This window comes from Lycium barbarum, chromosome 2, assembly GCF_019175385.1.
Source record: "Lycium barbarum isolate Lr01 chromosome 2, ASM1917538v2, whole genome shotgun sequence".
Classification (NCBI taxonomy): domain Eukaryota; kingdom Viridiplantae; phylum Streptophyta; class Magnoliopsida; order Solanales; family Solanaceae; genus Lycium; species Lycium barbarum.
In genome coordinates, this window is record NC_083338.1 from 85,894,908 (window position 1) to 85,909,484 (window position 14,577).

General features: G+C 40.2%; 1 protein-coding gene across 1 annotated transcript; it reads right to left on the reverse strand.

Annotated features, from left to right (window-relative positions):
• Nucleotides 1-1,153: 1,153 nt before the first annotated feature.
• Nucleotides 1,154-2,458, reverse strand: LOC132628667 (uncharacterized). Its single transcript, XM_060344430.1, has 4 exons — nt 2,313-2,458; nt 1,877-2,060; nt 1,378-1,749; nt 1,154-1,297 (listed from the first exon to the last, which is right to left on the reverse strand). The coding sequence occupies exons 1-4, from the start codon at nt 2,456-2,458 to the stop codon at nt 1,154-1,156; spliced, it is 846 nt and encodes a 281-aa protein (XP_060200413.1).
• Nucleotides 2,459-14,577: the final 12,119 nt, after the last annotated feature.

Genomic DNA, 14,577 nt, shown 5'->3' on the forward strand with positions numbered 1-14,577 from the left:
TGTGAACCCGTACTTGTCAAGAAGAAGGTTGTTCCTAGGATTTCTTCAAGTTGTGAAGCTTAGGGGGGTTGGAGTTGAAGTTGATCTTTGGAATCTTAGACCCCTCAAGGTATGTAAATGATTTCTACCCTTGTATTTGAGTTTATTATCAAGAGTTTTAGTGATTTTAAGTAAAGAGAAGGTATTTGTGGAAGTGGTAAGTTGATGAAGGGCAAGGTAGTGACTTGAGGCTATTTTAAGAGATGCTTGGGGATACATTTGGGTGTATATTTATATATAAGTTTTGTTATTGTTATTGTGGTTGATGTTGGATTGAATGGAAAGTTGAAGGGTTGTTGAGCTTATAAGGGAAATGTTGTCCATAATTCGTTAAGCTCTATATGTATTTAAAGATGGTTAGTGAGTGAGGCAAATAGTCTAATTAAGGCCTAGTTATCTCAATTGTAGATTTACAAGTTCAAGAGGTAGAGGTTGGGCAATTTGATATACGTCAAGGTATTTTAAGGCTATCATTTCCTTCTTTTGGCATGATCTTACGATATGAACCAACAAACGAGTAAACGAGCTTCCATATTGCTCTACTCTTAGAAGCATAGGGAGTACTTCAGTCTTTGATGTTCATGTACCCCGTTTATGATTGCTCCTTCTGTTCATGGGTCCACATTTATGTATACAGTTAGTTATTCATGCATTACATTCATTCATATATATGCACATTGACCCGTGACCAGAAGGTGTTATATACGCGAATATTAAATATATGTGAAGTATGAGCAGTCAGTTTTGGCATGCCACCCTTTTGAGATGTATATACATATGGGTATGATGGGGCCCCGTCCCGTCCTTTCTACAGCTTTATTCCAGTAGAGGTCTGTAGACAGTTGTATGTATTAGTCAGATGATGTAGCCTTGTCGGCTCCCATTCTTTTGTGTACAATATATGTAGCGGCCTAGCTGGCTTGCACTGTTCTTCAGTATGTATGTGTATATACAGATTATACAGAGTTCAATGTTCTCCCTTTTATGAGATCAGCTTATGCCATTTATGGGCCCTTAATGTTCAGTATAGATCAGATATGCGTTTAGGGGTGTTTGGTCGCTAGAGGTCAGACACTCGTCGTTGACTCATCGGTTTGGGTCGTGACAATCTCTCTTACATGTCTGCCTTGGTCTCCCAAGTTGCCTCTTCAACAAGATAGTGCTTCAATTGCACCTTAACTGAAGCAATATCCTTAGACCTTAACTTCTTCACTTGCCTATCCAAAATGGCTATCGGCTCTTCCTCGAAGGATATATTCTGATCGAACAATACCGAATCACAATGAATGATCTAAGAACCATTTCAATGGTACTTCTTCAACATGGAAACATGGAAACCAGATGAACACCTGACAAGCTTGACGGCAAAGCTAACTCATAAGCTACCTCATCAACACGATGGAGAATCTTGAAGGGACCAATAAACCTCAGGCTCAACTTGCCCTTCTTCCCAAATCGCATCACTCCCTTTACGGGTGAAACCTTCAACAAAACCTGCTCACCAACCATAAACTCTGAATCACGAACCTTTCGGTCCGCATACTTCTTTTGCCTACTCTGAGCTGCCGGAAGCTTTTCCTTAATCAACTTCACATTTTCCAAGGACTCTCTCAACAAATCCGTACACCAATGTCTCACCTCGAAAGCATCAAACCACCCAATCAGAGAACGCCATCTCCTTACAAAGCCTCGAACAGTGCCATGTCGATACTAGAGTGATAATTGTTATTGTACGCAAACTTATCCAATGGTAAAATCTGGTCCCTATAACCACCAAAGTCGATAACATAAGCTATCAACATATCCTCGAACACTTGAATAGTCCTCTCAGACTGACCATCGGTCTGTGGATTAAATGTGGTGCTAAGATCTGACTGAGTACCCAACACCCTCTGCAAAGTCCTCCAAAACTAGGAAGTGAACTGAGTGTCTCTGTCTGAAATGATGGAAATGGGCACTCTATGCAATCAAACAATCTCTCTAATGTAGATCTGTGCCAACTTCTCTGAATTGTAAGACACCTGAATGGAATAAAGTGCGCAGACATAGTCAACCTATCCACAATAATCCAAATCAAATCAAACTTGCCCAAGGTCTTTGGAAGACCAACCATGAAATTCATAGCGATCCTCTCCCACTTCCACTCGGGAATGGGCATCCTCTGAAGCACACCACTTGGTCTCTGGTGCTCATACTTAACTTGCTGGCAATTCAAACACTGAGAAAAAAAATGCTTGCTGTCCCTCTTCATCCAACTTCACCAATAGTGCTACCTCAAATCACGATAAATCTTTGTTGCACCTAAATGAATATAATATTTAGAACTATGAGCCTCCTCCAACATCAAACGAATCAATCCATCCACACGAGGAACGCAGATGCGCCTCTTAATCCTCACGACACCCTCACTATCAATCATGCCTACTTGGTCTCACCAGTCAACACCTTATCCCGAGTCTTACACAACTTCGCATCATCGCATTGTTGTGCTTTGATCTGCTCCAAAAGAGACGACCTCACCTCAACAAAAGCTAGAGGCCCATCAGATTTTCAAATATCCAATCTCATAAAGCTATTAGCCTGAGTCTTAACCTCCATGGCTAAAGGACACTTCTCAATAACCAAACGAGCTAAGCTACCCATACTCACCGCCTTTCGACTCAACGCATCAGATATAATATTTGCCTTGCCCAGATGATAAATAATGGTGATATCATAATCCTTAAGAAACTACATCCATCTACACTACCTCGAATTGAGATCTTTCTAATTAAACATATGCTGAAGACTACGGCGATCGGTAAACTCCTCATAATGAACCCTATACAAATAATGCCTCCAAATATTTAACGTGAAGACTACTGCCGCCAACTCCAAATCATGAGTGGGGTAGTTTTTCTCATTAATCTTCAATTTCCTCGAAGCATACGCGATTACCTTGTCCTCTTGTATCAACACACAACCCAAATCGAAGCGAGACGCATCACAATATGCGGTGAAGTCCTTACCCTCCACGAGTAATGCTAAAATCAGGGATAAAGTCAACAAAGCCTTGAGCTTTTGAAAGCTCTCTTCGCACTCATCGGACCACTGAAAAGGGATATTTTTCTGAGCCAACCGAGTCTAATACGAAGCAATCGATGAAAAACCTTTCACAAACTGACGATAATAACTCGTAAGGCCCACAAAACTACGAATCTCAGTAACTGAAGTAGGCCTCGCCCAATCTGTAATAGCCTCAATCTTCTTGAGATCAACCATAATCCCGTCCTTAGACATAACATGTCCCATAAATGCCATAGAACTAAGCCAAAACTCACACTTAGAAACCTTGGCATACAACTTCTTTCCTTTAATAGACCAAGCACAATCTTTAAGTGCTTGTTATTCCCTTCCTTCCTTACTTAGAGAGTAAACCAATATGTCATCGATGAACAAAATCACGAACGAATCCAAATAGGACTTGAAGATTCCATTCATCAAATCCATAAATGCTGCGGGGGAAATGGTAAGCCCGTATGACATAACCCGAAACTCATAATGATCATAACGTGTCCTGAACGCTATCATCAAAATATCCTCCGCTTGGATCTTCAACTGATGATACCCTGACCTCAAGTCGATCTTAGAGAAGACTGTCGCACCCTGAATCTGATCGAATAAGTCATCTATGCGGGGTATTGGATACTTGTTCCAAATAGTAACCTTGTTCAGTTGCCAATAATCGATACACATCCACATAGAGCCATCTTTATACTTCACGAATAGCACGGGTGCACCCCAATGGGAAACACTAGGATGAATGAACCCCTTGCTCAATAGATCCTGCAATTGTTCCTTTAACTCTCTTAACTCGGCTTGAGCCGTATGGTAAGGTGGAATAGAAATAGGCCGAGTGCATAGCTCCAAATCAATACATAAATCGATGTCACAGTGAGGTAGAATTTTAGGCAAGTCTGCAGGAAAGACCTTTGCACACTCAATAACTATAGAAACAGACTGCAAGGAAGGAGTATCCATGCTCGTCTCACGAATATGAGCCAAATAGGCTTGACATCCTCTATCCATTGATTTCTTCGCCCGGAGGTACGAAATGATCATCTTGGGAGCACGGCTGGGAGTACCCATCCACTCCAAACGCGGAAAGATGGGCATAACTAACGTGATTATCTTGGTGTGACAGTCAAAGATCAGATGGTATGAAGATACCTAGTTCATGCCTAAGATAATATCAATGTCTACCTTACTAAGGATCACCAAGTCTACTCACATATCATAGCCCATAAACGTAGCCATACAAGCCCGATAGACTCGATCTACTACTACAAAATCTCTAACCTGAGTAGATTCATGTATGGGCACATCAAGAATATCACAAGTCATATCCAATCCAGTAGAAAAGTAGGTGGACACATATGAAAAGGTAGAACCCGGATCAAATAAATCGAAGCTTCCCGATGATAAACACAAATGGTACCTGTGATGACTGCATCAGAAGCCTCCGTCTCTAGTTTACCAAGGAAGGCATAACAATGGACCCGTCTGCCACCGGACTCCGCATCACCACGGCAACTCTGGCCTGACTTAGCTCCTCCTCTAGAACCTTGAGAACCTCCTCTGCGGGGCTGATAACCACCTCTAGCGGACTGAGAACCACCGCAGCCTATCTGAGCACCGCCTCTACCCGAGTATCCACCTCTATTAATTGAAGACGCTGGAGTTCTGGGAGTCTGAAATATAGAACCTTACTGCGCCCCACTCTATCTAGGCTTAGGGCACTCTTTGTAAAAGTGGCTTAATTCGCCACACTCATAGCATCTAACGACCTGGGGCTGTGACACAGAAACTAAGGAGCTGGTATAAGCACCCTGTTCTGCCGGTATAGAAACAGAACCCCTAGGAGTCTGCCCTGCACTATGACCATTCTGCGTCAAAGGACTACTAGCTGAAGCTTGGAGCGTTGACTAGATGGGGTGGCCAGGATAATGCTAATGAGTTCTGCCTGACTAACCCCTACCTCTAAAAGCATAACCACTGAAACTACCAATCTGACGTGCCCTCTTGTCGCTACCTCACCGTGTGCTCAGAGCCTAGTAGACTCCATAATCATAGCATGATCCACTATTGACTGGAATGAATACCCTATGTCAACAAGCTTAAGCCAAGCCAAATGCAACGATAGTACTAACCCCTTGGCGAACCTCCTAACCCTCTTGGCCTTGGTGGGAATCAACTGAAAAACATAGCAAGCCAAGGAAAGGAATCAGGCCTCGTACTTAGCAACAGACATACCCTTCTTCTCCAAATTATTAAACTCGTCTCTTCTCAGATCCCTCAGAGTATGGGGGACGTACTTCTCCAAGAATGCCTGATAAAACTGGGCCCAAGAAAACGGAGGAAACTCGGCTAGCCAACACTCGACAAAAAACCTCCACCACATCTTTGGGTCCCCACGCAACTGATAGGACATGTAATCAACCCATGTGAATCAACAAGACCCATCTTGTCCAACCTCTCATGACTGTCAACGATAAACTCATTGGCATTCTCAGCTAGAGTACCAAAGAACTTTGGTGGCTCCATTTTCATGAATCTGACGAACGACTCCTGATCCCCGTAGGTCATAGCTGGACCAGAAACAGGCCTAGGAGAACATGCAGGTGCTAGGATCTCACCGATATAGGGAGCCATAGCAGCAGCAAGCTGTATCCCTTTCGTCTGGCCCTACTCGGGAGTCTGCACTCCCACTCTTGTCTGAGATCCTCTTGGAGTGGCAGGAAGGCCACCCACCATGTGCATCCTATCAAGATATGTAGAATGCGGACCATGGTGTCCTGAATAGTGTAGAATACGGACCATGGTGTCCTGAAGCACCGGAGTAGAAATCACCTTGGGCAAAGTCAGGGCTGGTCCCAGCTCTTCTTCATCCACGGGTCATGCTCAGGTTGATGCTCTGGCTCTAGATATAAAGATCTAGCTCGTCGCTGACCGATTGCAGGGGCCTTGCCCCTAGCTGGTGCTGCGCCACGACATCTGCCATGATCACAGCCTCTGGCTTAGTCTCTTTCTTATGCTCCGGCCCTAGCACCGGGCTCGGGCACCTCAACTCTCACAATAATAGCACGGCTCCTCACCATATGTGAGAGAATAGAATTGAAGTCAGATACCAATTTGAACATCCTTGATTCTAATTTGAATAAAGTAGCACGAAATAATGAAAGAATTGGAAGATTCCTATATGTCGTATAGCCTCTCACAGATAAATATGGAGCTCATCGTGTTGATCCACAAGACTCTACTGGACATTCTCTTGTACTTATAAGACCGAGTGATCTAGGGCTCTGATGCCAACTTGTCACGACCCAACTCATGGGTCGAGTGGGCACCCACACAATTCCCTCGGTGGGCGAACCCTTCCTTTTTTGAACAGTTCCAATAATCATGCGGAAGAAAATATAAGTACTAAACAGTCTCAAATCATATATGTATGTGTGTGTGTGTGTATATATATATATAAGTTAATAAAATACTATAATACCCCAAGAAGATCTAGTCTGTAGCAATACAAGAGCTACTATAAATCTAACATAAGTCTGAATATGGAAAATGCATAAATGTTTGAAATGCTAACAAAGGACAACTATCATAATATATGAGTTTCCCGGGCTGCGGATCTAGAACATGGCTCACCCTGGAAACTTGTACTAGAAGCCTCGGGAATCACTCATGAGGTGCTGATGTGGATCTGGTAGAAAACGCTGCACTTAGAAAAGAGTACATCAAGGTAGTATCAGTACAAATACTATGTATTGGTAGGCATCATAGGCTGACAATAATTGGTTCACATATATGGAGAAAGAATCAACAAGTAGACATGTAAGCAATCAAGCACGTTCATAAAACAAATCAACAATGAGATCAAGTCAATATCAATGCCATGTACAAGTCAACAACGAAGAATGGATGCAAGAGTGAATGCATACGCAATGGCCAAATGCCTCAAACCTGTACACACATGCTACGGACGGAAACCTCAACGTCTCAATAGTCATGACCCATGGGTGACCCGCGAAGTTCATGTACTCCATCATCCTAGCAAGAAAGCACGGGTAGTGAGTATATCACATTCCGCTCCAGTAACAAACTCGGATCACGCATTCTCGTCTCTCTTTTACATAATCTTACAAAGACCTCAAATGTTCCTTTGTCTTACCTATCATCATTATCACCATGTCATAGTACATATCAATGCAATATATGAATGAGAATGTATGCCATTAAAGATATCATAATCAACAATAAATCATAATCGAAATCTCATCCGTGTCTTATCATAAGCACACATCATAATTCAAGCCTAATCTTATGATTCTTCCTCTTTCTGATGATAAGTAACATAACAAGAGAGAGATGAATGCATATTCAAGTCACAACATAGCAAATAAGGTGACAAGACCAATCACAACAACAAGGCGACAAGCCCACAAAAAACAATAGACAACCTAGTAGAATTCCATCCTATTTTCGTACCCAAAGGCATAGCATGCTTTCTGCATCAATATCTAACTATACATATGCTTCAATAATTGGAGTCTAACCGAAGGATAAACCTAACCTACTTCGATGCCGAGCGGGTGCCACAAACTATCCAACACGAGCTTGCTTTTCCAAAGAGCTTCTGAAAGATCGATGTTTATTCAACAATGCATTCTATATAAGAAATGGATACTAACGACACCCATTATGAACTAATACTAATCGAATAAAACACAACTCTATAAAAGAGGAAAATTGGCCCACAAGGGCAAAATAGGAATTTTTAGGTTAAAATTGGTTAATCCATACTTAGGAAGTCCAATATTATCCCTCAACTGTTAATTAAACTCAATCAACCATCAATTTCAGCTCTTAATCAAAAAACCCAATTTACAAAGAAACCCTAACTTTCCATATAATCATAAACCATGAAATTAAGAATGATTCAACTTAGTAACTACTCATACCAAGAAGTCATGACTAGGTTAAACAAGTTTTACCAACAAAAACCCATTTCCAAAGCATAAGAATTCAAGATGGCAACTTATAGTTTACAACTTACTTTCCAACTAACCCATTTAATTCATCATAGATTCTAACTTAGATAATAAATAAACATAAATTAGGGTCAAGAGAACTTACTTAAAGATGATTCAACTCTAAATGCTCTTCAAATCGCCTCTAGAACTCTTTAAGGTTTCAATTTGGTGAATGGGAGAAGAATGGTTCAAATTGGGAAATATAAGGGAATCTGTTCAGCGCTTCCGCTTATGCCGTCAAGGGCCCGCTTACGCGCTCCTTCCTCAGCGGATACTCGTCCGCTGAGGCAGTTCTCATTTAATGACTCAACTCTTGCTTTTGCGGGCCAAGTCTCGCATGGGTGATGTTGACACCTGATTTTTGACCTCACGTAATTTAATTGTTTTACTCAAGGTCCTTAGATAATAAATAAGATAATTTTGCGCACTCACAAAAATTCTGAATAATTTTAAAGAATTATTCAGGTTAGCATTTTACTTCCATAAATTAATAGGGGAACCTTCAAGGCTTTATTAATTATTCAAAAATTTATCAGCATTTTTATAGTATTTTACAGTATTTTCTATAATTCACCAGCAGTAGAACAATTTCAAACAATTGTTCATTTAGTTCAGCAAAATCAAGAAATTAGATAAAAGGAAGTTTATTTATTTATATCCAAGGAATTTGAGTAATTAGAAGAATTTACCACTTTTACCACTCGAGCTTTGAATTATTACCATATATGCATGTTTGTGCCAATTTTGGTAAAATTGTTTTAAATTATGATTTTTAGCCTAATTGTTGTTATCTTGCACAAATGATCACCTCATGATTAACCAACTCATGGTTCAATGTAGCCGGGGTCAATTTTGCAAATTCTGGATTTCAAATGGCCTTTATTGAACTGTCCAAGCCATGGGCAGATTAATTAAAGGCGTTAATGCAAATTAGTCTTAATTGGTTAAATTAAATGCCAAAATAAGGCTACATTTGCAAGTGGTTAATTGCAAGGATATTCCTTCACTTAATTACAAAGATTGGCCATAATTTGCAGCCCTCCTTCAATTAAGGGTCAATTAAGGGCTATTTATGCAAAATAAGTTTAAAATGCTTTGTTAATTTTATTACTTCTTCATTTGATCTCGTTTTAATTATTTCTTTGTACGACTGTGTGCCTCAAACAATGACCTATTTTACTAAAATTCCTATTCTACCCCTACGAGTATATATACACTTGACATACGCACGTATACATGGTGTAATACACAAAAAAAGAATTTCAAAAACTAAAAAGAATAGGGCCAAGTCCAGCCCACAAAGAGGCCGGGTCCGTTATAATACTCCCTCAGTATACACACAAAAGCTGAGGGGCCTCATTTGTTATTTTCCTAAAGGGCTAGGGTGAAAACCCTAGCCGCCCTTTTCCCCCTTCTTCCTTACCCCCTTTTCCCCGCTGTGTAGTCCCATCGCCATTGGTGGCGTCCTTGTAGTGAAGTTGTGGTGGAGACGAATAGGAAGAAAGGATGAGTCCATTAAATGGCTCGTCCTTTTTCTTCAAAACGGGTCGATTTTTCATCCAAACAGACCCTTCAAGGTACTATCCGAGTATTTCTTGCATTTTCTTTACTTTTACATTTGTGGAGATCAAAATCCAAACCCTCCATTGTCAATTTGACCTTAAACCCATTAAAAACCTTGAGTCCCACATCGATCTTTTAGCTTTGAGTGTAGGTTTTGGGGTTCTATAAATAGAACCCCATAGTGAGTTGAAAAGGTGGTCAAAAAAAAAGGAAAAAACCCCAGGAGCTTAAAAAACTTGAGATTTCAATCGAGTTTTAAAGCCCTTCAGTATAAAGTTTGATATTTTCAAGGTTGTTAAAACCTTTCTTTAGTAAAAATCTTATATTTTACCCTTTGTGTGTGTGTTTTCGTGGCTGTGGGTCGAGATTTGGAAGCACAAAGGTTTCCTAAGTCTCTCTTGGCATTTGGCTACGTAAACAAAAGGTAAACTTTTATCTTGCTGTTAATTTTTTAGTTTGGTCTTCTAATTTGTGTTAGTATGGTTTTCCTAGTTAGTTTTCGGCTAAGTTATGTTATGTTATAATAGTTTGTTTTTGTTGGTTAATTCACAGTTCTTCTGATGGTTTATGTTATTATAGTTGTTTGTTTCTAGGTAATTTGTAGTCTTCCTGGTAATTGCATTGTTACAGTTGTGAGTTTTAAGTTAAAGAACATCAGTGCTAACTGAGCTTTGTAGTTTCCTTAGTCTACATTGGTATAATTATTTGTTCAGTTGGAAGGTTTTAATGTTAATATGAATCTTGGTTTCCTGATTAGTCTACATTGTTATAGCTATTTGTTTAGTCAAAAGGTGATTGACACTAATATGAGTGTTACACCTCCGAACTTGGGGTTGCTGAGCGGCGAAGGGACTAACGTAAGTTAAGGTGAGCATGATGTCCCTACAAGTAAGAAGGGATACTTAATAATCCTAATTAAGATTGCAAAGAAGTTAAAAACAAGGGAGGAAAGTCCATTAAATGAAACTTCACCGCAGTTCTGCGAAAAGGGGGTTCAACGGTCGTTCTTTGTACCGTCGAACGAGTCGATGCTCCGTCGATCGTGTCGTAAATTTTAGCTAGAGCGAAGACCATTCGACGAACAGTTCGATGCTCCGTCGATCAGTTCGACGAACAGTTCGACGCTCCATCGATCAGTTCGACGAACCGTCCTTCTTACCGTAGAATTAGAGGAAACGACAGATTGCTCACTGGAAATTTAACGACTTCGACGGACAGATCAGCGCCCCGTTTCATATAAGGACCCCTCCTTCATTTTATTTCATTTCATCTTCCACTCTCCTCTCTCCAAGAACCCTCTAGAACCTTCTCTATTCATTCATCCACAAGAATTCAAGGGAAAACCATGGTCAAATACACCAAATCTATGAAATCAAGTTTATGAAACCCATTAAAAGTTCATCTAAGCCAAGAAAACTCAAGAGAAGTGAGTTAGGGTTTTGGTGCAAGAAGAGGAGCTCCACTTGAGCATTGTTCATCCATCATCTAAGGTGAGTTTTATGACCCTTTTATATGGTTTGAGTGGTTGAAAGTTGAAACACTTGGATTGTGGAAAGACATAGAAATTGGGTCATGAATGTGTGAATAGTGTCATTGTTGAATAGTGATTGGTATGAATCATGAATGTTGATATGCTGTGACTGTGAATATGTTATAAGTGACATTTAGACCATGGAATAAGTATTATATATGAGAAAACGCGATAACGAGTTATAATCATAATTGTGGAGAAATCAAAGAGAAATGGTGAATTGTGGTAAGAGTAGATAAATGATGATTGTTGTCGCTATATTGTGAATGTTGTTATTAACGTTGGGAGTTGATGTAGAATGTGGGAAAAGTAGTATAAACAAAGGAAGTGCTGCCCAATTTTCCCTAAAATGATAGAATGTTCTTATAACCGAGTGACTAATGTTAATGCGATTCCTCTCGAAGGTACAAACACGAGCATCGAAGGAGGACAATCAAGTGATAAGATAGTTAAACGACAAAGGTATGTGAGGCTAGTCCTTTATTTCTAATGGCATGAATCCTATAGCATGACTTTCTTTCTTCTCCATGAATCTCTTAAGTTCCGGAAAGATATGAGCCTATATCCCTAATTAGCTACACAAGGTAATGAGTTAAAGTATAGAAGTTCTAGATGTTCATGGTATGATGTTCCTAAAACATCAATGATGTCATTATTGTTTACACTCACCTCATATACTATTCCCTTCAAGGTGAGGCAGGATGTTAATGAGTGCTCCATAAGGAAATCGGGGGATCACGACCTTACGTCACCCCGGTAAAGCATAGTTAACCTTGAGTCTTTATTCATGCACTATGACGAGCATATTATGATGATGATATAACACCGCTCCTATTTGGCCGGGCAGTCACCGCTAAGGCGGGCAGCTATACACCATGGCCATATGGCATGGGCAGACACCACTAGTGGGCGGCACGAGATGATACCCCGGACGCGGGAGGCCTGGACGTAGGCTAATGATTATTACACCGATCTGATATGAACGGGAAGCTTATATATTTATGCATATAATCATTATGATGATTATGAGTAAGCCAGCATGCATCACTCCCTTTCTATTTGACAGTCAGATACAAATGCTCCTTATTGATGCTTCCTTTATTTCATTGATATGACATTATTGTTATGCCTCTCATACTCAGTACAATGTTCGTACTGACGTCCGTTTTCTTTCGAAGCTGTGTTCATGCCCACAGGTAGATAGGGAGGTGATCTTGATCCGGGCTCGTAGGAGTTGTTAGCTGTTCGAGAGCACTCCATTGTTTTGGAGGTGCTTATGGTTATCCTTTTATGTACATGTATGTTTTGGGCATGATTTGGTCCTATCCCGTCCATATGTCTAGTACTCTAGTAGAGGCTCGTAGATACGCAGTGTGGGTCAGATGGTGTCACGACCTAGCTAGGGGCCGCGACGGGTACCCGGGGCTAGCCACCGAGCACCACTCGCTCTGCTACTCATTTTACTCGTTTAATGCTCTTTTGTCAATCTTAAACTCAACTTATGAGAAAATCATCTTTTCATTTGAGGACATAAAAATACTTTTATATGCATAAGCCTCTCGGCTATCAAAATAATATATATATATATATATATATATATATACAGTAGCAATCTCGTGAGACCATCTAACCCACACTGCGCATCTACGAGCCTCTACTGGAGTGCTAAACATAAGGACGGGACAAGACCCCGTCATGCCCAAAAATACATATACATGACTATATACACAAAATAATAATCAAGCACCTCCGGGACAAAGGAGTGCTTTCAATCAGCTGACAGTTACTACGGATCTGGGTCGAGCTCTCCTCCCTGTCTACCTGTGGGCATGAACACAGCGTCCAAAGAAAATGGACGTCAGTACGAACCTTGTACTGAGTATGAGAGGCATAAACAATGAAATAAGGCAATGATATAAAAAAATATCAATATGGAATAATTGTATCTGACTGTCAAGGGTAAAAGAAATAGTGCATGCTGGCTTACTCATAATCATCATCATGTCATGTATGCATAAATATATAAGCTTCCCGTCCATATAGGATCGGTGTGATAATCATATCATTAGCCTACGTCCAGGCCTCCCGCATCTGGGGTATCATCTCATGCCGCCCACTAGTTGTGTCTGCCCATGCCATTTGGCCATGGTGTATCGTATAGCTGTACGCCTTAGCGGTGACTAACCGGCCAAATAGGCACGGTGTTATATCATCATCATACATGCTCATCATAATATGCTTATCATAACATACTTATCATAATACATGCAAAAGGCTTGAGAACAACTTTACTTTATCGGAGTGACGTAAGGTCGTGATCCCCCGATTTCATTATGGAGCGATTATTGACATCCTGCCTCACCTTGAAGGAAGTAGCATATAAGGTGAGTGTAAGCAATAAATAACATCATTGTGATTATAGGACTCATCATATCATATCTCTTATCTTATATTGCCACTCATAGATATGGGCTTTTAGCTATCCGGAATATAGGAACTCATGAAGAGGAAGGAAAATCATGCTACGAGATTCATGCCATTAGAAATAAAGTACTAGCCTCACATACCTTTGACGTTTAACTAAGCTATCACTTGCTTGTTCTCCTTCGATATCACGTTTCTACCTTCAAGAGAGAATCCGCACTAACGTTAGTTAATTCGACTATAAGAACGCATGACTATTTCTAGGAAAAATTGGGCAGCACTTCCTTTGTTTATACTACTTTTCCCATATTCTATATCAACTCCCAAACTCTCACAACAACATTCACAATATTGCAATCAACAATTATCATGTACATACATTAACCACAATCCACCATTTCTCTTCAATTTTCTCCACATTTATGGTTATAGCTTACTATCGCGTTTCCTCATATATAGTACTTATTTCATGGTCTAAATTTCATTTATAACGTATTCATAATCACAACACATCAACATTCATGATTCAACCCAATTACCATCCAACCATGACACTATTCACTCATTAATGACCCATTTCCTATGTCTTTCTACAATTCAAGTATCTTAACCTTCCAATACCTTAAACAACATGGTTTAGTCATGAAACTTACCTTAGATGATGGTTGAACAAGCCTTGAATGGAATTACTCCTCTAGCACCAAAACCCTACTTCACTTCCTTTGGGTTTTCTTGAGAGAGATGAACTTTAGCTAGGTTTCATACACTTTGTCTCATAGTTTTGGTGTTATTGATCATGGATTTCCTTTGATTTTCTTGTAATGAAGAGTGGAGAGTATTATAGAGGTTTCTAGAGAGAAGTATCGTGAAAATGAAATGAATTTAATGAGCTTGGGTCTCCTTTTAATGACTTAAAATCTGATCCGGAATGAATAGTAGTTGAAG